This window comes from Sciurus vulgaris, assembly GCF_902686455.1.
Source record: "Sciurus vulgaris genome assembly, chromosome: 6".
Classification (NCBI taxonomy): domain Eukaryota; kingdom Metazoa; phylum Chordata; class Mammalia; order Rodentia; family Sciuridae; genus Sciurus; species Sciurus vulgaris.
In genome coordinates this window covers 61575622-61599174 of record NC_136466.1, presented here as the reverse complement: position 1 = coordinate 61599174, position 23553 = coordinate 61575622, and the positions used below count along the sequence as shown (strand labels likewise).

Sequence of the window (23553 nt, the reverse complement as noted above, 5' to 3'; positions counted from 1 at the left end):
GATCCACTAGGAGTTCAGTGTGCTGCTCTGAATGAGGACTCTTCCTTTTTTCTTTCTTTTAGGCACAACCACGATTCTATATCACATCTAAAAAAACTGACCTACCCAGGCAGCGTTGTCATTTTCCCAATTATCTCATGAATGCTATTTTTTATATTTGGTGTATTCAAATAAGATTCCAAATCAGGACCACACGCTGCATTAGGTTATTAATCCCTTTAAATCTTAATCCATGGGTTCTTCCCTACCCAACCACCCCTGTTTCCCTCATGTATTTTATGTGTTGACGAACTAGGTCAGTGTAGTGGGGCTGGGCCTCATCTCAGGAGGACCGTGTCAGAGTTGCTGCAATGGAGAGAGCTAGACTAGAAACAGCTTCCTGGGAGAATCTTACCTTATGACCAGGTCACTGGGAAAGACTTTAGGGCTCCCACTCAGCAGGTCTCTGAAATCAGCCAGAAGACAGAAGGCTCAGTTGAACGTTGCGGCTTCTAGTAGGCTCTGCAACGGTGGGCACCTCTCTTTCCCTCTCTGGACTTGTAGACCTCTCACCTGTAAGTGCATCTGATATGGCTGCACTCAGGGGTTCACTGTCAGGATCAGGTGGGCTCCTGTGAGCTGTGAGGTGCTGTGCTGGGTCTCGGAAGGTGCCATGGTATGTGTGTGGGCTGGGAGTACCCTGGGCAGCTAGAATGGCCTCTGCCCAGCTGCCCATGAACTCCTTGGATCCCTTGCCTTACAAAGTCCTCCCCAGTCCTGTCTTCCCCTTTCCCTGGCCAAGCCTTTAATCACTGGGGGGTATGTTCTGTTTTTGTTTTTCAAGGTGATTAAACCCCCTCTGATTTTTGTCGACCCTAATCGTAGTCCAGCTGGCCCGGCTGCTACTCCTGCACAGGCCCAAGCTGTGAACACCCCGAGGAAGGCCCGGGTCTCAGACAGCACCGCCGGGCGCTCCTCCTCCGAGAGCGAGGATGAGGACCTGATCCCCGCCACGCAGTCCTCCACGCCCGGTGAGTGCAGCCCCGCACGCAGTGCTGATGCCCTGCTTCACCTGTCAGGCTCAGCTGGGTGGAGCTGCTGGCACTACCCGCATTGAGGTCAGAAGGGACAAGACGCTGGTCGAGTTGCATAGCAAGGCATTGGTCAGGCCAGGAGTCTGGGCCCTGCATTGTCACTCTGATGAAGGGTGACCTTTGGTTCTAGAGATTCACTTCCAAGGCTGCTCTGCCAGCTCTAAGCAGCGTGAGACTCAGGACAGTGACTAGAAGCTACAGGGACCAGGATCTTCATGGTCTAAGGAAAAGCTGTCTTAATCACTGACTGACTGGGGTGGGCCCTTAAGGTGGCAGTGAGCTTGCCATCCCTGGTGGCATTTAAGAGTTGAGGTAATCTAAGCAGAGATGTTGAAAGGATGGATTTCATCTATCAACAAAAAGTAGGACATTTGCATGTTTGAGACCAGTCTGGGCAACTTAGCAAGACCCCACCTCAAAATAAGAGAGAGAAAGAAAAAAATGTCACTGATAACCCCACTGCCTGCATCCCAAATTATTACTTCTATCATTTCACTCCTGCTGACTTGACCAAAGGTACACCTGTGTTTCTAAAGTGGACCATACTGTACACAGTGCTTGTCATCTTCAGGGGTGTGTTGTGACATTGTCGTGTGTTTGTCAGTACATATGTGATTCCTACTGGCTATAAGGTAGTGCCACGTTCCATTCTGCCCGCACCATATTAGAGGAGACAGAGGGTCTTGTCTTTGGCTCTGATTGAGCAGCTCTCCAGTGAACCCTTGTGGAACAGCCTGTGCAGATATCTGGGTGATTCTCATGAGAGACCATTTTACCTGAAGGGTCTCTGGTACCAGTGTCCCCGCTTGTGGCTCAGGAATAGCAAGCAGCCTGACTGGCCAAGAGGAGAGGGCATAAGGAAAAAACTGGGGGGTGGGTCACTGCCCTAGTAGCCATTTAATGCCACCGAGCCCTGTTGGATGACAGGCCCCCGCCTGGAATGCTTGGTGTACGGAGTGAAACCTTCCCTGTGTAAGGCCTGAGCACAGCACTGGGTTCCCAGGATGGACTGATAACTGGGTTTTGCTACCACTGAGGAGGCCATGGGGCTTCTGCACCCTGATATGTACCTGTCCTCCATTTCAGCTGTTAAAACCAATGTGACTGTGTCTACTGCCCACTCACGGACAACCCCCAGATCCAACAGCAGTGAGGAGTCCAGTCGGGCATCAGAAGGCAAGAAACAGGAGACAGCAGCCACTCAGGTACTGGGTAGACAGGGCGGGAAGACAGCTGGTTCCACTGCAGTGCCTGTCTCCCACCCACCCAACAGCACTGGCCTCACAGCCAGAGGCCTTCCTGTCTTTCCAGCCATAGACCTGATGCCAGATTCCCAAATCACCTTTGTATTGTAGGAATTGCTTTCAGAGGGCATGGTGGCACACACCTGAAATCCCAGTGAATCAGGAGGCCAAGGCAAGAGGATTACAAGTTTAAGGCCAGCCTCAGCAACTTAGGGAGACTGTCTGTCTCTAAATAAAAAATGAAAAGGGCTAGGGATGTAGCTCAGTGGTAAAGCAGCCCTGGGTTCAATCCCAGTACCAAAACAAGAAACAGAATCAAGATGACTTTCAGGGAACCCACAACTGAGCAGAGCCAGCTTCACTCCTGGAGTCCCTTGTCAGTTTTTTCAGCATGATGGAGCTTCTGATCTGTTTTCTTCCTCCCACTTTTGAAATGCCATGAACCAAAGTTGCCCTTTATAGTGTTTGGAACAATGACTTTAGCATTCTTCACAGCCTTTCCCATTTTCAGTGCATTGTTATTTGGCCCTTGCCTGAAGATGAAAACAGTGACCCACTATTCAGATGATAAAACTGAGCACACACCCGCACCAGAGCTATGGCTTGATCAGAATTGGGCAGGGCCAGAACCTAGGCCTCCTGACTCCCAGTCCCTGCTCTTTCCAGCCATATGGGTTTGTTATCCCATTGAGAAGGAGCTCACTATATCTCACCCACTTCTTCCTGAGAGGGCAAGAGAACGTTGCAGTAGGGGGCAGCGCCACCTTGGAGGGGCTGATGTACCACCTGCTCACTGGGTGCACCACAAGTGCTGTCTCAAGAAGGGCCTCTGGGACTGCGTGCTGGTGGGTAACCAGCGTGTGGTCACGACACCCCCCAAACCCGCACCTGTTTGGCTACTCAGCCAGTAGGTGGTGCTGACCGTCTACCCATGCCAGACATGGGCTATAACAGGAACAAGACAGGAGGGTCCCTCCCCTCATGGTGTTCTCCAGCCAGCCAGGAAGCAGGCATTAAACAAGGAAATCAAATAGAAACGAGATCCTCCCCAACTGCTTGCTGCTAGGAAGAAAACAATATAAACCAGGGAATAATGAGTGATCTGCTTTAGGATGTACAGGGAAGACCCCCCACCAAGGAGGTGAGCTGGGGGCACCCTGCAGGTAGGGAAGTTGAAGTTCTCACTCCCTGACTGTTGGTGGGTACATGAAGTAGGAGTGGCACCCAGGGGGACCTCCAAGCTAGAGGCACATCCTGAAGAGGGTGCAGATTAGTGGTGGGCCTCTGGTGAAACTGAGCTACTTCCTTCCTTGCTGGGAGCTCTCTCTACTCTGAGAACAAGGTGACTTGCTCATAGCCTTAAACCTGCCACCCATCTTTCTGCCCAAATGGTGAAATTGCCCCTTTAATTGTCCCTCAGTCCTCGACTCCCGGCCCGTGACTCTTCATGCTTGGGTCCCCTCACCCCAGCCAGACAGGGTCTGACCAGGCCTGACATGGATAGCATCTCAATTACCCGTGGTCTCAGGGCTACCCCTCACTGTCCACAGGTGGCAAAGCAGAACCCAGCTTCCCTCCCACTGACGCAGGCTGCCCTGAAAGTCCTCACCCATAAAGCAAATGAGGCCCAGCCTCCTGCCAGGACTCAGTCTTCAAGTGAGGTGAGCTTTGGAAGCAGAGCTACCAGACCTGCCACAGGGAGGTACAGGCACAGCTCTGGGTCTTCCTGGGTCTCCGTGGGCTGGTGTGTAAGAAGAAGCTACAGCATTCACCCTAGAGAGTCGTGGGAAGGATCCCGGAGATCACCTTTGTGGCCCCATTGCTGTGCTCCGCATTCACCGTACTGCTTGGCCTGACCTTCTGCTCTTTCTTTCACCAAATTAGGTTGGCAGTGCTGTGGGAGCCCTCCCTGTGACTCGTCCCCAGAGCTCCCCTGTCCAGGCCAAAGTGACCAACAAGCTCAAACAACCCAAGCTTCCTGCAGGCCAACAGGCCACAGCCAGTCTCTCCGGCTGCCCCAAAGCCAAAGACCCTGGGAGCTCCGATGACAGCGAGGACAGCAGCGATAGCTCTTCGGGAAGCGAGGATAATAGGGAACCCCAGAAGGCCAAGTCAACTCCAAGGCTAGGTGAGGGTGCTAGGAGGGAAAGTCCAGGGCTGGGGGTGGGGTGCAGCCTGGTAGACCCTAGGCTTTGGCCTTAGCTCATTATGTATCCCAGCTTGATCTGAGACCTTGGCCATGTCATTCCACATTGGATCTCAGTTTACCCATGTGTATTGCCCTCTGAGGAAGTCCATCCAGGTGATTTCAAAGACCTGACTTTTGTTGAGCTGCTGGTAGCCTCTTGCTATCAGGCTCCTCTAATTGACTCCCCTAAATCCCAAGACCATGCTTCCCGACAGAAGAATGCAGGGAGTATAAGTGGGGCCTTGGGAGTTTGAGATGAAGGCCGGGAGTAGCGTTGATGTAGAGGAGCAATAGGAAGCCGTGGGCAGGAGGGGGAGGGACACAGCCCTGGCATCTCAGGCCTCTCAAGGGCTCGCTCTGCCTGACTGACAAGAGCCACCAGGGACCCCAACAGGATACCTTTGTTTCTCCAGTAGGTCCAACCCCCTCTGGGAAGGAGACCTTGGTAGAGGAGACCACAGCAGAGTCCAGCGAGGATGAAGTGGTGGCACCTTCCCAGGTAATTGCCGGGAGAGGGCTGGCTGCCCACAGGGCTTGGGCTGCACTCTTAGACCAGGCGTCCTCAGCTCAGACTTCTGGCCCCCTCCTCTTGCCCTGGGCAAGGTCGTGCCTGCAAAGGCACCAGGCTATTGGGCTTGCTGGTGCACACTTGGAATCCCAGTGGTTCAGGAGGCTGAGGCAGAAGGGTCACAAGTTTAAAGCCAGCCTTAGCAACTTAGTGAGACCCTATCTCTAAATAAAATATAAAAAAGGACTGAGGATGCTGCTCAGTGGTTAAGTGCCTCTGGGTTCAATCCCTGGTACAAAAAAAGAAAGAAAGAAAAGAGCCAGGCGAGCTCCTACCCAGAGTCCTAGGAGCCCAAGCAGTTAACCATCTGGGTCTGTGAAAAGGATTCACCTTGATTCCAGTGAGGCCCAAACAAACATGTCTTAACTAGGTTCCTTTAAGGCTACTCTTGCTGTGCATTGCATTTGCATTCATAAGAAATTTCCCGTTTGGATATACTTGTCTAAAATAGTTCAGGAGGTGCACTCTGAGGGCTGAAGCACCCTGGGCTGGTTTCCTCATAGCGGGTCATGCTTCTGGGCTGGGCGGATGGGCTTGTGGCTTCTTTCACACTGGGCTTCTTCAGTCTCTCCTCTCAGGTTATGTGACCCCAGGGCTGACCCTGGCCAATTCCCAGGCTTCAAAGGCAGCTCTAAAGCCAGATTCCAGCCCCTTGGTTTCCTCTGCTCTGGCACACAGAGATGACCCAGATGGCAAGCGGGAGTCTCAACACACAGCAGGCACCATTTCCCTTAAAACAGGTAAGTCAAGGAACAGTACAACTTGGAAGGACAAGACAATGGGCCTTTTTTGTCCTCCTGCAGCAACAATGCCACCAACATGGTCCTGTCTGCCACCAGGGCCTCTCCACATGAGGGGCTTTTGTCTCAAATGAGACCTAGCAGTACTTCTTGAAGTGCTAGTGGACTCTGCCCTGAGGTGTGGCTCCCATGGTTTGGGCAGCCCAGGAGCCTGGTGTATCCAGCTGGGGGAAGCTGGTTGCAGCTATAGGAGAATGTCTGCCTGGAGGAAGCAGCATCTTGGCTTGTGCAGTAGGCCTCACTCTCCAGCCAGCCCTATTGACTTTCTTCCCTGCACACAGGATCATGGTGTGGGGTGTGGGCACTGAGGATGACTCAGTCAGAAGACTGGAGGCCTGTTTGCAGGAGTTGGCAATGGACCAGCCCAGAGCCACTCTGATGTACTCTAAAGTGTTGACAATCCCCTGGCCACCCTGGGTGTCTAAACATGTCTAATACAGGCCCTGCAGAGGGTGATGCTTCTAGGGCATGTCAAGAAAATAGTCGCATGGCCTTTGGAGGGCAGACTGGAGGGCCTGTGGGCATGGTCAGGCTCACTGCATGTGGCAGTGAGCAGCCTCCAGCCATGAGTGATCACCTCCAGAACCAAACCACTGAGCCCCCTTCCCCTTCCAGAGCTCACCTTGTAAGAGCTTTGTGCCTGTGTAGCCCAGAATGAAGTAGAGACCTATCCCAGTCAGAGGCAGCATCCAGAGGCAGTGGGGAGGCCCAGTCTTTGGGCTTTAAGCTGCAGCTTCGTGTGCTGGGTCAGGAGCATAGTCGTTGCTCACTTTCCTCCCCAGTGTTCTTTGTGAGAGGCGGGTGTGACAAGGAGACATTTTAGAGGGGGCTGTGGAAGGTTTTTTTTACACGTGTAGTCAGCACACAATTATCAGAGGCAAGCAGAGGCGTGGAAAATTCTAAACAAAGGCTGCACCAGAAGTCACTCTGGCAGGCAGTAAACCAGCTTAGTCAGCCACCACTTGTGCACCCAGGAACCCCCCAGGCTGCCTTGAGCCCTGGCCAGAAAGGGCCAAGGGCACACTGTATTGATGGATTGTGAATTGTCAACAAGGTCTTCACTTTTATTTTATATCTATAGTTTCTAAAGAGGGAATCATTATTCATCCATTTCCACAATTTACAAGCAGGGAAACAGCCCTTGAGAGGAGCTGGGTCCCAGCTAGAGTCACGTAAGTTAAACTTGGAGACAAGAACTACTGACCCACCTCTGGACTCTTGGCTAGTTGATAGCATCTCCCTCCTGTTTGCCCTTTCATCTCGTTGGTAGATTTCAGGCCCTGACATCAATGTTCTGGGTTCATTGTCCATCTCCAACCCTAATTTGAGCGGAGTTTTGGTGTAAGAAGACAAAGAGCTCTAAGTTGAAGGTGAGGTCCAGGTGTGAGGAAGGTGTGAACTTTGGAGACTAGATGGGGCCAAGTGACCACTGAACCTCACCTTCCCGTCCATACCATTGTAAGAGGAGGAGCGTTCTTCCCTTGCATCCCCTGAGCTCTTGCCAGATGAGAGTTGTCCCCCAGCTCCCCCAGATCTGGGACTCCCAACTCCTTTCTCCACAGGTAAAAAGGAAGCCACCTCAGGCACCACACCTCCGAAGCCCACAAAGGGAGCCCCAAGCACCACAGACTCAACACAGGCACTGCAGAGCAGCATCGCCCAGCGCCTCCTGGGGGAGCCCTGGCCCCTAAGTGAGGCCCAGGTGCAGGCCTCTGTGGTGAAGGTCCTGACAGAGCTGCTGGAGCAGGAAAGGAAGAAGGCCGCAGATGCCACCAAGGAAAGCAGCAGGAAAGGCCGGAAGCGGAAGCTCTCGGGAGACCAGTCTGCCGTCAGAGCTCCCAAGAGCAAGAAGAAGAAGCAGCTAGCAGCCGGAGAAAGTGGGGAGGGTGCAATTTCTTCAGAAAAGGCCTCCAGGACTTCCAAAGGGAAATCAAAGAGAGACAAAGCAAGTGGCAACACAAAGGAGAAGAAGGGGAAGGGATCTTCCGGCTCCCAAGGGGCCAAGGACAAGCCAGAAGGGGAGCTGGGGACAGTGAAGGTTGAGGGTGGAGATCAGAATGACCCAAAAAGCAAAAAAGAGAAGAAGAAATCTGATAAGAGTAAGTGACCTTGCTTCCCTAGGCCCATGCTGAGGGTGGCAGGGATCCTAGGTACCTCTTGATCTCTTGGCCATGCAGAGGGAGATACCTGGGAAGTGGTTTGTCAAGTATCTTGGGCAGCTAGTGGCAAAGCCAAAAAAAGATTCCAGAGCACCCAGAGCAGTGCGTGTACCAGCTCCCCAAATCCCAGAAAGTTCCCTTAGCAGCTGGCAGTCACATTCATTTTCAGTTTCAGGCTTCTAGAAGGTCCAGGTTCAGGCTGCAACCTGATGAGGGCAGGTCATTGTGTCCTCTGCCCCTTTGGCCCATGTCAGATCTCGGAGGAGCCTGTTTTTCCTGCCAGCTCTGGGGTGCAAAGTGAACCAGAACAGCTGAGTCCTCGTCATCTCTCTAGACCTTGGTTTCCCATTCCCTGAGCCCTGTGCTGGAGTCTGCACTCAGTAGGCCCTTGTCAGCCCTCAGGCCAGCACAAGAGGTATTTCATTCCCATTTTGCAGCTGGAGAACTGAGAGGAGAGGCTGCTCAGGGTCATGGGTTTTCACCAGCTCCAAACAGGCAGCCCTCTCAAGTGCTGCACCAGCAGTGGTAGAGGAGTATGGGAGGCAGGGTAGATGCCTAATGCCCCTACCCTCCAGGACGAGACAGAGTGGCCCTCAGAGCAGGATGCTTGGCTTCTTGGTGCTCAAAGCTGTACTAGATTCCCACTTACCTTTCAAAATAATTGTGGGAGGTTTTGTTGGTTTTTCTTTGTTTAGTTTTTCTTTTCGTGGCTTTGGAGATAAAACCAGGGCTTCACACATGCTAGGCAAGCTCCCTACTACTGAACCACGTCCCGAACTCTGTGTGGGAGTTTTTAAAATGAGTTAATTTAGGGCCAGGGGTGTAGTTCAGTGTTACAGCACTTACCTAGCACGTGTGAGGCCCTGGATTCCATCCCCAGCACTGCACCGGCTAAAAATAAAAAGTGAGTTAATTTCAAGAAATATAGTCATAGTCCAAGCGTTCCATGGGTGAAGAAAACATGAAGCTGGTGCCGAAAGACGTGTCCTGGCCCCACCCTGGCTGTGTTGATGACTTGCTGGGCTGTAGGGAGATCTGAGGACCAGCACCGGGAAAGGCAGACCCTAGGAGCCCTGGTGCCCTGCCCTGTGCACCTCCAGCATGACCCAGCCTCAGGATTCAGATCTGTTGTTGAGAAAGCTTACTTTCTTCTCTCAGGAAAAAAAAACAAGGACAAAAAGGAAAAAAAGAAGAAAGTGAAAAAGGCCTCAACCAAAGACCCTGACGCACTGTTCCAGAAGAAAAAGAAAAAAAAGGTAGAATGAGTTCCTGCGGTCTCAAACCAGAAAAGGGACCCAAACCCAGTTCCCAGGGTGAATGTTAACCCTTCCCACCCCCAGGCCTGTCCCTGTCCTCTCCATTCTTGACTCCAAAAGGGAACCTTGTGAAAGAGCCACGCGGGTGTGTTCCCATTCTCTGGAAACCACAGAAGTGGCCCTGTCTCATCTATGAGGTGGAGGATATCGGGGGAGTTAGGGAAAGGGATACCCACAGAGGGCAGGGAGACCGTATAGGCTGTCGAACACTTCCAGGTAAGAGAAAACGGGACTTGGGCTATGTGTACCCAGCTGGCAGGCTGTCCCCACTGAAGAAACTCATACCCATGTACTTTATTTGGGGTGGGACAGGGGTAGGGTGTTCAAGGGCTGCTGCCCTAAGCAGGGACTATGCTATGGCCAGAGCCTCAGCCCCTCAGGCAGGATGGAGTTCCCACTGTGCCCAGTGGGCTTCAATTTGTCAGGAAAGCTTGGGCTCCTTCCTGGAGACACTGCCCCATCCTCAGGGATCCCTGTACCCCTGACATCTGTTCTGGGGGAACCGCCAGTCCTCAGCAGGAGTGGGAGCAGCGGTAGGGATAAACCTCAGGGACAGGAGCCCTGACACTTATCTCCTCACAGAAGAAGACAGCAGAGCAGACCGTGTGAGGGGCCAGGCACAAGACAGGTATGCTTCCTGACCCTTCCCAGCCATTGGAGGCCCGGGAGGAAGGAGGGCTGGAGGAGGTTCCATTCCTCAGGGGCAGTGGGGCAGAGGGGCAATGCCAGGAGCTGGAGCTGCGATGTCAGAAGGATCCAGAATAACATGGCCAACAGCAGCACATGGGGATCGTCAGTGCCCCTCTCCTGCAGCAAGAAGACCAAGTTTTATCCTCCCCGACGGAGGGAAAGTTCAGGTAGTCTTATGTCTGGATGTGTTTCCTTCCCCTAGGGAGTTCTTCATGGAGTAGTGACCATCTCCAGGCCTCTGACCTCTGCCTGCCGTGGTTTGGGACTGAATTTTTAACTTCTCCCTCTGCAGAAGAAGATGGCCAGCGCAGGATCCCAGTGCTGGCCAAGCCTGTGAGCCTGCCAGAAGCCTGGTCTGAGGAGGAGGCGGGCCCAGCTCCTGGGACCTCACCCCACTGACCCCAGCACAGGGCGCTTCGAATAGATTGTACAGTATATATATTTTTTTAAGTGACCTGTCTCTCCCCCTTCAAATCCAACATGCCTAAGGGCTAGGACTTCCCACCACTTCCTCTGCAAATCCAGTGAGGCCAAGCGTGTGCTTCTCCTATGTATTTGGTCTCTGGCTGATCCCAAGCCTTTGTCTTCTTTTTGTCTGTTCTGTTCTTCTGGTTGTAGGTTGTGGTTTCTGTGTTCTGTTGTTCTTCTTCCCTTTTTTTTTTAACAACTCAAAATAAAAGACTCAAAGGAAAGGTGCAAGTTCCTTCCCCGTGTATCTGGGACAAGGCTATGTAGTTGGCTACTTGGAAAAGACAGTCTGACACCTGGCGGTGAGCAAGCCAGCGCTTGGAATTCCTTCTTGACTGGAGTCGGGGCTCTGGGATTCTGTGAGTGGAACAGTTTGCCTGAGAAAGAGTCTCAGAGGAGCTCCCCAGGGCTGAGTTGCTAAGGAAGGAGGCTGCAGCTGAGCCTCCGGGTAACTGAAGGGTGATTGTGGTTAGTTTCCTGACACCATGGTAGGTCCTATAAAAACCCAGAGCTTAGGAACTGACATGGGCGGGGACACTCTTGAGGTAGATCAGCTGTGGCAGGCACACTAGAAGTGAGTTGCCCTCAGGTCCAGGTACCTGTGGTTCTGTGAAGATGAAGGCAAGTGACAATGAAGTCAAAGGCTACGTTACTTACACAGAACTTGGTGGCAGTGGGAGTGTGGACTAAGGGAAGGGAGAGGTAGCAAAGCCACCTCCTGCTGCTCCATCCTAGACCTGAGAAGGCCCACTTCCACCCCAAGCAGGTGGAGCACCAGAGACCCAAAGTTTTTGGAGACTTCTGATGCTCAACCCCCTGCTGGAGACAGAAAAAACTTGGGGCTGAAGGTCTTAGAGACTCAGGCTGTCATACACCTGCACTCAGGGCTTTAGACCACCTCCTGCCCCCAGTGGCTTGTCTCTCAATCAGTGTGTTGGTCTAGATCGGAGACTGCAGGAAAGTGTCATCACTGGGCATGCTGACCCACATGTCTTTTTCTTTTGTTTTTTGGTGAGACAAAGGATACCAACCCAGGGCCTCACATGTGCTAGGCAAGCACTCTACTACTAAGCCACATTCCCAACCTTTTTTTTTATTTTTGAGATAGGGTCTTGCTAAGTTGATGTGGCTAGCCTCAAACTTGGGGTCCTCCTGCCTCAGCCTCCTGAGTAGCTGGGATTACAAGCAAATGTCACCACTCCCAGCTCCATGGAGGTCTTTAAACTTAAAGAAATGGAGTGATTTCACTAATGTTCTTGATTTCTGCTTCTTCTTCAACTTAAATGTCAACAAACCTAGCCACGGGAGTCCTGTGACTCCTCTTGGTAACAAGTAGCTGGAGCCGAGTAATGTTCGGCCCAGTTAGTTCAGCCTAGGCACCCCGTTCTCCACAGCCCCCGCTTCCTGTCCATTCTTGACACTGAGGCCCTGTATCGGTTGCCATCTGTCATCATACTTGTGCTGTTCTTAGTATAGAAATGAAATTGGGGACATGGGAAAATGTAAGCTAGACCAAGAGGAGTCTGTGCTTTAAAAACTGCAAAAATCTACTTCTTGGGCTTGGGGATGTAGCTTAGCGGTAGAGCGCCCGCCTAGCATGCTCAAAGCCCTGGGCTTAGTCTCCAGCACTGCAAAAATGAACGAACTTCTTTTGGAAGTAAAGCATCTTCCTGTATCCAAGTGTGTCTCTGTTCAAAGACGTGATCCCTAGCCCCCCAGCCTCAGTGCTTGGGTTCCTCGGGCTGCATTTTTATACCTAGATGACTATTTAGGTCTTCGTTGACTTCCTTATGGTAAATGAATTGGATCCCAACAGAAAAGCCAGGAGCCAGCATGTTCTACTTACTACCTTTTATTCTTACGTGAGCCGTGGCCTTGAGGCTGATGGCAAGCTTGGCTGAGCAGGGAGTGGGGGTTGGCATAATTAAGGAGAGGTGGTTGGACAGGGAGGTTGGATTCTTCTCTGGGGAGTGATGAGAGAAAGGGGCAGAAGGGGAGAGGACAATAAATGTGTCCAGCCTAGGGATTGGGGGTGGGGTGCCCCTTTCCCTGTCCCTGGGCCTAGATCTCTGAGCCCCATGTTGGTGACTGCTATGATGTCAGAAATGGAGGTCCCCGTGGTTGGGTCCACCTCCAAGTTTTGCTTCCCTGCTGATGGCTTGGAGTTGGGCAGCAGGGCCCTCCTGTGTCATCTGTGCTGTTGTGATCTGTCATATTCAAGGATGATGGAGAGCCAGTCACCAGAGTCTTATGGGATGAGGTAAGGGTAGGAGTCAGAGGATGAGGTTTGGGGGGACTGGGAAGACTGAGGGCAAAAGGTGCAGGAAAGCCGTGACCACGCAGAGCTGGCTGGGTGCTGGAGACAGCTGCTTGTTTTCACATGAGGACTGTGGAAAGAAACATCAGGGTGAGGTTGGCCACCTGTTTGTTGTCCCTGTCCCTTCCCAACATCCTGGGGCTTCAGAGCAGTCAAGGACTCCACCCTCCACTGCCCCCTGCTCAGCTACAAGTACTACCCGGCAAAGATTCATGCCGCCCCCAGCAGCCCCCAACCCTGTTCCTCATCTGGGAAACGGTCATCCCAGGACTGTCAGAGAATAGCTCACAGTCAGGTGGGAATGAGCTCTGGGGGACCAGGTCCCTGCACAGGGCTCTCACCTTGGTCCATGTCCTGCTTGGTCACACCCAGTCCAGAAGACAGATCCTCCTGTTCCAGTGGCTCTGCCGGGAATATCAGATCCATTTGTTCCTTGTAATACCAACCACCCCACCTCTGGGCAAAGTGCCCAAAGATGTTCTTTCCTGGGGGTGGAGCAGGCTTCGCAGTGTGAAGGTGTGTTTGGGGCCTGAGAGAAAGCCAAGGAAGGGATGGCGCGATGCGATGGGAGTCCATGGGACTCCGGATGCAGGAGGATGACACATGGACAGATGTGTGGATGTAAGAGGAGACAAGTAACTAAGGGACAGACAGAAGAGGAATGCCCAGATGGTTGGATGGATCAAGGGCTGGATGAGTGACTGACAGTGGCTGTCCCCAGGAGCTGCCATCCCATATCCTGGCTCCATGTGCCAGGAGGGACCTCTTGCCCCTCAGCTTTCCTAGTCCTTGCTGGATCTTCAAACTGCTGGCATGGTGGCCCCTGCTTACCACTGCAGTTATGGCGCCCGCGGCTCCTGGTGTGAGGGACCTCAGTACCGTTGGGGAAGACGCACCAGCAGTAGCCGATGCTCCCGTGGCACTGGAGCGGCATATAGTTACCGTTCTCATCACACTTGGGACGGAATGCGCCGGGGTGGACGGCAGGGATGTGGCTGACCTCTTCCTGGCACTTGGTCAGTACTGAAGCGACAGGCGTGATGAAGACAGTGAGTGAGCGGGCTCTGGGCTGGGTCTCAGCAGAGCCAGACTGCACACCCTGCCCTGCCGAGGGCCTAAGACCCTCTGCCCTCCTATCCTTGCCTACTGACTCCGCTCACTGCACACAGACCTGAGGCCTAGACCTACAAGGTCCAAGATCAAAGAGGAAGCAAATGGCTGTGTGGCTAATTCACCCCAGAACTTGATGATCCCTTCTGACAGTCAAAAACTTAAAGTTTGGAATTGCACCCATGATTCTTATTTCAAGAGGAAAGTAGAAATTATCTTTATATTATTGGGAGTACCCAAGTAGAAGTGAGGGTTACCATGCGTTGGGGGTGCTGAAAAGCGGATTCAAACACGAGGTAGGAGTTGGTTGAGGTAGCACGTATGGTTCCTTTTATGAATCGGATGGAGAAATAGGCCCAGGGGAGCCACTGATCTTCCACTTAAGGACATGGAAGCCCAGAAGGAAGCGACCTCCTCTAAATCACACAGCAAATTAGAAACAGCACCAAGGTGAGACTGTAGCACTCACAAAGACTTTAGGCAAAAAAAAAAGTCCTGGGAAAGGGCCTGATGAGGGTCCTGCCTGGCATGTTTGATGTTGGTTTTGCTGTAGGCCCTCTTGGGCCATGTCATCCTCTGTGAGGGAGATGACATCATGACAAGAAGCCTGCATACCCCAAGAGCACTTGCAGTGGGAAGGAACAGACCAGACAAGAGGGTCCAGGGCAGCCAAGCCCAGAGGGAAAGGAGAGATGGTGAGAGGCAGGAGAGTGGCATGCAGCCATGGTGCTGGAATTGGCAAGTGCCACAGGCCCTCACTTTGCCAGTTCCAGAGAGCCCTGTGGGATCCCCAGAGCCCTGGCACCCAAAGGTCCCACTCCCTGTACCTCTTGTTGGAACCTCAGTGGGCTTCTCCTCCAGGGTGTTCTTGCTCATTTCAAACAGGAGCCACTGGTACATCCAGTTCTCAAAGACCTAATGTGGGTAGAGGTAAGAGGTCAGAGGTCAGATTCAGTAGACATCACCAAGTGGCTACCCTGCCTGACTCTTCCCCTGGGGACAGAAACATGTCGGATCAGACAGGACACCAATACCCAGAGTCCAGTGGCAGCCTGGTTCCCCTTAAAGACCCACAGGAATTTTCCCAGGGGATTCCTCAACTCTATGCCTTCTCCAGTGTTCAGGATTCCTAGGGGCCGGTAAGCTCTGGGCAGCTCCCCCAGCCCAGCCTCCCCACCCCACCTCTTTCCAGCTCTACCAGAGACATCAGAAAAGAGGGCTCTGGTGCAGGGAAACCTACTGACCTTCCAGTCCAGGTCGTTCATGGTTTTCTTAAGGTGTTTCAGGTTCTCTGGGAAGCTCCCCTTCAGCTGTGGGTACACTTTCAGGGGATTGGACTTCTGCAGAGAGGCAAGGCAGGAAGGAAGGTTAAAAAGAGCTCCCTGGCAAGCAAAGTGAAATGTGCAGCCTATGTTCCCCTTATCTCCCATTCTGGACCTGAACTGGACCAAGCCTAGACCCTGGACCTCAGCCATAATGGAAGGGGAGGGAGTAAAGGCTGTCCACCTGTTCAGCCACCTGTTCAGTGACAAGGGTCCAGGGCTGGGAGTCAGGCTCCAGCTTCCAGACAGCTCTACCAATACCCAACCCTACTTTTCTCCCTATAGACACCTACTTATCTTCAGGTCTAGTTGACCATCCCAACTAGGTTGGGTCCTCTGTTACTTCAAAGTCACCTATATTTGCCTTGTAGCCTGGTCACTTGTCTGGGATCACACACTCGCCTGGGATCCCTGTGGCCACAGGAGCTGAGATTGATCACTCCCATTGTGGCCTCTGAGTCTTGCACAGAAGGTAGGAAGTTTTTTTAAAAAAATGGAAAGGGAAAAATAGCTAGAGCAAGTCACTTCTGAGATTTTGGCTCCCTTTCTCCATCTCAAAAATGAAGGCAGGTTGAACTCCACATCATTTAAGGGCCACCCTTGAGTTCCTTCAGGTGAGCACATGAGTTTACAATGAGCCAAGCGAGGCTCCTAGCACTCACCAGGAGCAGGTGCATCACGTGGTCCTGCGTCATGTTACCGTACTTGGTGGCGTTCTGCTTGGGCTGTGGAGGGAGGGAACAGAGAGTCACCCGCTGAGGCCCTGGAAGTGGGGGCCTGCAGCAGGAGCCAGCAGCTGGGGTCTGGGGAAGAGCCAAATTCCAGGCACTCAGCAGGCCTGTCCCTGCCACCTCCAAATAGGAGAGCTGTTGGGTCACTTGAGCCTCCAACCTCAGGGTCTTCATTGGTCACAACCAGCATAAGCCTTCCTGCCCAGGGCCTTACCAAGAGCAGTTTTGTGAACAAAAACCTTTAATCCATTCAGGAGAAGGGGAGGCACTTTGTAAAATGGAGGGCGGGCCTCCTCCCAGGCATGGCCCAAGATGCTCTTGCCCCCAAACCATGGGGAGCCCCTACCTGAGGTGGCCCTCGTGCTCCCCAGCAGTCAGGATACTCCCCGCTGGGCCTTTCCTGGGTCCCTTGCCCCCTGCCCCTCTCCTTGGCCCCCATCCACCATCCAGGCTAGATCACATTTCCCTCCCACCATCCTGGGCTGTCCTTACCCCGTGGGGCAGGCCTTCCATGGGCAGCGCCTGCATGAGCAAGGGGGTGGCCATCCGCAGCTGGCCTACAGGCTTGGGAGCTGTGGGGGAAGGGAGAGAGCATGAGTGGTGACCTGGTGCCCGGGTGGGGGGCACCCTGGGAGAGGGCAGTGGGCCCAGCTGGGTAAAGGAATAGGGCCGGGGAAGGAGGGGAGAGCAGGGGTGGGTCAGGATCGAGGAGGGGTACACACGCTTGGGAAGCTTCATGCGCAGGCTCTCCAGTTGTAGGTTCTGTGAGGTGACCGTCAGCTTGTCCAGTCGGCCCTGCTGCTGGTACAGGAAGTAGGCAGTGGTGGCCTGGCCGGCCAGGAGCAAAGCCACCAGGACGGAAAAGCCCGTGTACAGGGTTCCACGGCCGCATTTGCTGTGGGGAGGGGCCAGGGGATGGGTCAGAGGAGACTCCAGAGAGCTGCCCCCATGGCTGGGTAGGAGTAGGAAACACATCCCTTTTACCCGCCTAAGCCACCCACCCACCCACAGTATAAGCGGACTAAAGAAATGCAGCTTTAAGATATCTAGCCTTCCAACCACGGCTCCCCCAGGGCCCTCCCAAGCAGAATGCCTGGAGCCGACCCTGGTCCAGGTTAAGTGGGGAAGAGCCAAGAGACAAATTCCTTGTCCTTTCCTAGTCATGGTGTCCCACAAGTGCAGTAACAGTAGGAGCAGAGGGTCTCCCCATGCTACCTCTGTGGTGGGACTCTGCTGAGGACCAGGGCTGCCCTCCCCTCTAGAGGAAGGGGATTTGCTTTATTATTTTGTAACTGACAAAAAAAATGTGTGCCTTTACCACGTAAGGGGAGGAGGGTATATCTCACCAGTGAAGTCATATTTAGGGAGAAAAAGGAAGGAAATGGAGCAGAGAATGTGGCCCACCTGGAAAGCAGAAGTGTGACCTTGACATTTTAGGGGTGGGTTGGGGGAGCACTGATCTTTGTCACACTAGAGCACAGTCAGGCACCACCCATCGAGGACACATCCTTCGCCCCTTTTGGCACGTACCCAACAGTCTCTGGGCCTCAAAGCCCTCCTCTGTCACCTGAATTCTCCTCGCCTCAGCAATTCTAGGATTTGCTTTTCTTCTTTGAAACAAGATCTGTCTGTGACCACTAAGTATCTCATGGTAATATCCAGGTGGGGACAGGGGGCCGACAGAGTAGATGCCTGAGCCTGTGTGACCTGGATAAATTTCTCACACCCTCTGGACTGGCCATAGAACAATAAGATGTGGCCTCATACCTCAGGGGGCCCTTGCAGCTGTGGGCCTTGGATACAGTTTGGGAGTCATGTGCATGGGGGATATGAGGGTCCTGTTCCAAGACTCTGAGAGTTCCTGGCCTGTTCTCAGACCTGCACCCATCCCTGGGGTTGGGGGGAATACAGGGATTCTGCTAAGGTTTGAGCGTCCCATGTGAATTCAGGTTTGCGACTGTGCTGGTGTGTCAGGTGAATGGGATTGGGTCCCTTGTAAGAGGACTTGACAGAGACTCGGGTTCTCTTGCCCTTCTGCCTGCTGCTACGTGAAAGTGCAACAAGAATGTCACCAGATTGCAGCACCTTGATCTTCAATTTCCAGCCTCCAGAATTATGGGAAATTAGTCTTTTTTTTTTTTTAACAAATTATTTAATCCATGATATTCTGTTAAAGCAGAAAAATAGACCGACAGAACTCTGGAGATTATCAGCTTACTTCAGCTGCAGGCAAGGATGGTTCAGGGAACTGTGCCACACCCTTCTGCCTAGTAACTCATGACATCACAGACAGCTCATTCTCATTGGTTGTCTGCCAGCCCTCCACATTCTGAGCTAAGAGTTAGCCCAAGGGAGAGTTATTCTGGAAGGACAAAGCAAAAATTCTGTGGGGAAAAGAAAGATATCAAACAGGAGGGGAAAATAAAGTTCACTTATTGGCCTTCCCAAGGAAGGGTTGGACTGGACTCTCAAGACAGTGAAAAGTTCACCTGTCTTCACTCTTGCCTGGGTCCAAGCTCCCCAGCTTCATTATTCATTTTTTTTAAACTTAATTTTTCATTTATTGATTTACGTATTTATTTAGCAGTACTTGGGACTGAATCCAGGGATTCTCTGCTACTGAACCACATTCCCAGTCTTTAATTTTTATTTTGAGATAGTGTCTCACTAAATTGCTGAATCTGGCCTCGAATTTGCAACCTGCCATAACTGTCTAAGTAGCTGGAATTACAGGCCTGAGCCACCATGCCTGCCTCATTGACTTCCTATCATCACCAGAGCACCCCCAAAACCCCTGCCTTTTTTCTTTTTTTTTTTTTTTTTGGTACTGGGGATTGAACCCAGGGGCGCTCAACCACTGAGCCACATCCCCAGCATTTTTTTTTTTTTTTTGAGACAGGGTCTCACCCAGTTGTATATGCTACCTTGCCTGGCATCCCGAACCCCTTTTCAACCCCATGCCCTATTCTAGTCCCAGCTCTACCTTCTACCACATGAGCTTGAGGAAGTTCTATCCCTTCTCCTTTCTGAATCTCAGCTTCTCAGACCTCAGAATTGAGAAATTCATATTGAGGATGAGACCATGTAATCTGATTGGAATCCCAATTCTGTCACTGGCTTAGCTCTGGTCATGGGCTAGTCTCTTAACTACTCTGCATGAGTAAAATTGGATAAGAGCATTGCCTCAAAGTGTTGTTAAACCAGATGCATGTGTTAATCTCAGTGACTCAGGAGGCTGAGGCTAGAGGATTACAAGTTCAAGGAGGCCAGCACTTAGTGAGACCCTATTTCAACATTAAAAAAAAAAAAAAAAAGGACTGAGGTTACAGGAGGATGTAACTCTGTGATAAAGAGCCCTTGGGCTCAATCCTCAGTATGCCCCACAAAAAAATGTTATGTTAAATAAGATAATTAGATTAGGGATGGGGATGTAGCTCAGGGGTAGTGTTTGCCTACCATCTGTGCGACCCAGGGTTCAATTCCCAGTAAAACACATAAAATGGTAGTGAAGGTAAAACTCTTGTTCCATGCCTAGCACATTGTTAGCTCTCTATAAATAAAGAATACACTATTCTCAAGGGAGTTAATAGTTAACTTAAGCATTTGACTTCCTTCCTCTTTATGCCTCTTGAAACCCTATCCCCTGGTTCTGGTACAGGGCCAACTCTTGTCACCCCCTCTTTATTTCCTCCTTCGCACTGCCTCCTTGAGAAATTAAAAAAAAAAAAAAAAAAAAAAAAAAAAAAAGTAGTTAGCCAATGTCAGGAGCCAACCAGAACTATTGGGAATCAGGGCGCAGATGTTGCCAGGCAGAAGTGTTCCCAAGAGGGTATGAATCAGGTCCAGTCTAGAATAGCCTGAGCACAAAGGTCCAGGCCAGCTTTAGAAGCAGTAACTGAACTAAAGTGAAAACCAGACAAAGATTTGATGACAGGCACTCTGAATGCTGGCCCACCTGGGTCTGCCACTTGCTGGGGATCCTGAACTCAGAGGGGGCCCACCTTCCCCTCCTCACAAATCCTGCCTTTAAAAGGGGCCTAAAGAAAGAACGGGCTCAAACTGAAATCAGGGACTGGGGTTGTGGCTCAGGGGTACAGCGCTTGCCTAGCAAGTGTGAGGCACTGGGTTGGATCCTCAGCACCACATAAAAATAAATAAATAAAACAAAAGTATTGTGTCCATCTACAACTAAACAAAATTCTAAAATATAAAACAAAAACAAACAAACAAAAAAAAAAAACCTGAAATCAGATTAGTCCTAGTCTATATTCTGTCTTCAACACTCACCAGGTGTGAGAATTTGGCTAAGTTACTTACCAATAAGAGCCCCAATTTCCTTTTGTGTAAAATTGGGGAAAATAAATGTACCTGACTCGTGGGGAACTCCAACTGTGAGAAATAAGAGGTTAGCCTTTAGTTCCGTATCTGGCAAATAGTCATAGTAACAATTGACAGTGCCCAAGGACTGGTGGATGGAAACTAGTATCATGACTACTGTTTATTATTATTGAGACCCAGAGAGAAGCAGTGACTTATCTGAGGTCACACATAACAAAAGCAGAACCACGGGATTCCCTAGGATTTTCACAGGCTGCTGCTGGACCGGTCTACATCTGGTTACTTTGTCCTCTAGAACAGTTCCTCCTGACAACTCTCTAGTGTCTCTCCCAAGACCCTCTCTGCCTGGCAACAGCTGACATCACATCTAGCTATAAGTCCCCACAGAGAGCAAATTACTTTTTTGGTGATGGGGAAGCAGCAGCATTAGGGCACTATATTCTAGCCCCTTTGGGGTTTTGGGGGGGTTGTGGGGGAGGGCACATGGAGAGACCATTTCTGGGCCAGGAGAGGGGCCTGGAGTCCTCTAGATGGCTGTGCTGGCCTCTTGCTCCAAGGGAGAGGGCACAGACAGGGGTACAACCCACGCCAACCCCGAGGTCCCTCAGAAACTTAGCTGGAGTTCCTCTCGCCACTTGAGCCACTGCTGTGATGGCGAGGTCTCTATGTACCCTACAGGCGCCTGGAAGTCCAATTCCCTGGATACAGTCCCCTATGCCCACCCATGGTAATCAGGAAAACTCCTCAACCAGCTGCTTCTACCATCCTCTTTTAGAAACTTTCTCTGCTGGGATTCAGAACATTTTCAAAATCTAGTCCACTCTTTCAACCCAGGATCCATGACCCAGTTTTTGGCGGGGGTCTGTGAAGCCCCCAATACTGTATGAAACGCTAGAGAGAGAATCAGGGCTGCTCTCTTCTGATGTTTTGCATCACGCAAAGAAAGTTGCAAACCCCTGCTCTAAAAGAACCCCTCATTTTACATAAGGGGGAATCAAAGCCCAGAGCTAGCCAAAAGCACCCAGAAAGTGTCCAAGTCAGAGCCTCCATGACGCCTCCCTACAACTCCTGGTCAGGGCTCCTTGTGGGCACCCGCACGTATCTGTGCAGTCCAGGGTGTGTGTAGTCTCTTCTGGTACTCACGCATACCTCTCCTGTGCTCTGGGGCGCTGGCCCAGTATGGGCAGCTGCTCGTGGTTGGAGATGAGGTCACGCTGGTCTTCCATGGCTCTGGCCTCGGGTCTTTTGCTCAGCTCCTGTTGCTGCTGCTGCTGCTGCTGCTGCTGCCACTGCTGCTGCCTGTGTATCTGGAACCCTGAGTCCCTGCTCACCTCTTGAAGTTAGTGCTGGGAGGAATCTGATTCGTCCACAGGAGGTCACTCCGCCCACCTGGCAGATGTGGAAGTGAAAACCACAAAGCTGGAAATACCCCACTCTGGCAAAGCTGCCTTTTGAGGGCCAGGATGAGGAGGGGGAGCTCCCAGGCAGGTAGAAAGGCCAGTGCAATCCCATTGGCTGCCCAGGGCCCTCATCACTTGTTTCTGGGCAGACCTTGGAATTCATAAGGCTCTTAGGATGTTTCCAGAAACAGATAAATGTGTTCACTGCCTAGACAGGAAATCACTTTGAAGCAGAAAATATCTATGTCTGACTCCCCTTCTCCTCCATGCATGAGTGGGTGCAGAAAGGGGCTGTGTACCCTCCATGAGCTTAAACAAGTTCTCTCTGGCCTCGTTATGTCCTCTCAAAATGGGGGAGGGAAGTTGGACTTGGCGTCCCTGCTAGTCCCCTCTGAGGGTAGATGATCTTAAGGCCCTGGCACTAATGCTTGCCACCACTTACAAAGACCTTGTGCCAGGCACTGTGCTTATCATTCACCTGTTGGGACCCTGAGACTTGCAGAGGCCAGGTGTTTGCCCATGGTTTAAGTCTGGAAAGTGATGGAACCCACACTCTTGGCCATTCTACCCTTCTGCCTCCCAATGCTCAAAGTGTGTGGTTCAAATACAGGAGAATGGTGGGAATGGAAGAGGGAGTGGAGAGGCTGGGAAATGGAGCCTGGGGAGAGTTAACAGTGCTGGCAAGGTTTTATTGCCTCATATCTGTGGCTTGTACGTTGTATGTGACACAGTAAAAGTGTATTTGGTCTCCCTCCCGTTTCCTGACATACTAGGAGCCCTGCAATCTCTGGAGTGGTAAGTCTTTTTGTTGACCAATGAGATGACTTGCAGCAGAAAGCTCCCCTCCCCAGTAGCTTCAGGATTGGGACTGGTTGCCAGAGGAACCAACCAGGTGATGAGAAGGTTGGGGCCTCCGGATTTCCATGGAAGGGAGAGAGGATAGAGATTGAGTTCAATCACCAACGAGCAACGATTTAATCAGTCATGTCTATATCATGGAACTTCCGTAAACACTTGAACCAACGGGGCTTGGAAGGCTTCTTTGTCTGTGTGCAATAGGTGATGTACCTCAACTTCACAGCAGAAGCTCCTGTGCCAGGAACCCTTCCCATCCCTTACCCCATGTGCTTCTTTGTCTGGCTGTTCCTTTAAAATAAACTGTATTCTTCATAATAAACTGGTCAACAAAGTGTCCCCTCCTCCCAGAGAACAGACTGGAAGCTTATTCCCCAGACTTAGGAAAAGGGCCTGACCCTGCATGGAAGCTGGCCAGAATACAGACACCAGGCTTTCTTCCTCTGGGAAACTGACTCAAGGAACCTTCTCTGGGGATCCCCATGCCAGGGGTACATACCTGGAGATTCTGACGTTGCGGGTTCCCTGATGAAACGACTCAGCCAGGTAGCCCTCTGGGAAGCCCTTATTGAATAAGCCCTACTCATGGGCCACAGCTTCCACTTGATGCTTAGAAAATCAAAAGTCATGGGCTGGGTTGTGGCTTAGTGGCAGAGCACTTCCCTAGCATGTGCGAGGCCCTGGGTTTGATCCCAGGAAATAAAATACTAAATAAATAAAGTACTGGAAATAAAATAAAAAATAAAAAATTTTTTAAAAAGCAAGAGGATCACTTAAACCTAGCAGTTCAGGGCCAGCTCGGGCAATATAGTGAGATCCATCTAAAATAAAAAATAGATTGTTAGAAGGTATAGGTACTACAGAAGAACAACAAAAAAAGAAGAACTCTTCAAGATTAAAAATACAGGCTGGGCGTGGTGGCGCACTCCTATGATCCCAGCAGCTCGGGAGATTGAAGCAGGAGGATCGTGAGT

At 51.5% G+C, this 23553-nt stretch overlaps 2 protein-coding genes across 4 annotated transcripts in view; one reads left to right on the top strand and one right to left on the bottom strand.

Moving 5' to 3' along the window:
* Positions 1 to 12477, top strand: part of TCOF1 (treacle ribosome biogenesis factor 1) — a 38166-nt gene extending 25689 nt beyond the window's left edge. The window contains exons 18-27 of one of the 2 annotated variants that reach the window (XM_079145968.1): positions 824 to 1010; positions 2160 to 2278; positions 3868 to 3978; positions 4202 to 4445; positions 4922 to 5004; positions 5639 to 5813; positions 7436 to 7972; positions 9191 to 9288; positions 9931 to 9976; positions 10241 to 12477. In XM_079145968.1, coding sequence (XP_079002094.1) covers positions 824 to 1010; positions 2160 to 2278; positions 3868 to 3978; positions 4202 to 4445; positions 4922 to 5004; positions 5639 to 5813; positions 7436 to 7972; positions 9191 to 9288; positions 9931 to 9957 — 1581 coding nt within the window. In that variant the 3' untranslated portion in view covers positions 9958 to 9976; positions 10241 to 12477. Of the gene's footprint in view, positions 1 to 823; positions 1011 to 2159; positions 2279 to 3867; positions 3979 to 4201; positions 4446 to 4921; positions 5005 to 5638; positions 5814 to 7435; positions 7973 to 9190; positions 9289 to 9857; positions 9977 to 10240 lie in introns of both variants that reach the window. The other variant, XM_079145967.1, reaches the window with a different exon arrangement.
* CD74 (CD74 molecule) lies at positions 12343 to 21761 on the bottom strand. 2 transcript variants are annotated; one of them, XM_079145969.1, is made up of 9 exons: positions 21474 to 21761; positions 16709 to 16881; positions 16479 to 16558; positions 15918 to 15980; positions 15178 to 15273; positions 14761 to 14848; positions 13655 to 13846; positions 13165 to 13227; positions 12343 to 12893 (listed from the first exon to the last, which is right to left on the bottom strand). In XM_079145969.1, the coding sequence occupies exons 1-9, from the start codon at positions 21548 to 21550 to the stop codon at positions 12883 to 12885; spliced, it is 843 nt and encodes a 280-aa protein (XP_079002095.1). In that variant the 5' UTR covers positions 21551 to 21761; the 3' UTR covers positions 12343 to 12882. The 2 variants fall into 2 exon arrangements, with proteins under 2 accessions (XP_079002095.1, XP_079002096.1); XM_079145970.1 differs by lacking the exon at positions 13655 to 13846 and having other exon boundaries at positions 21474 to 21757.
* Between the last annotated feature and the right edge of the window lie 1792 nt (positions 21762 to 23553).

Coding starts and splice junctions, on each gene's coding strand:
- CD74 (XM_079145969.1), bottom strand. CDS start 21,550: ATGGAAGACCAGCGTGACCTCATCTCCAACCACGAGCAGCTGCCCATA. Junction 15,274..15,917: donor ACGTGATGCACCTGCTCCTG/GTGAGTGCTAGG, acceptor GCCTCTCTGCAG/AAGTCCAATCCCCTGAAAGT. Junction 13,847..14,760: donor CACTGAGGTTCCAACAAGAG/GTACAGGGAGTG, acceptor CTGTCGCTTCAG/TACTGACCAAGTGCCAGGAA.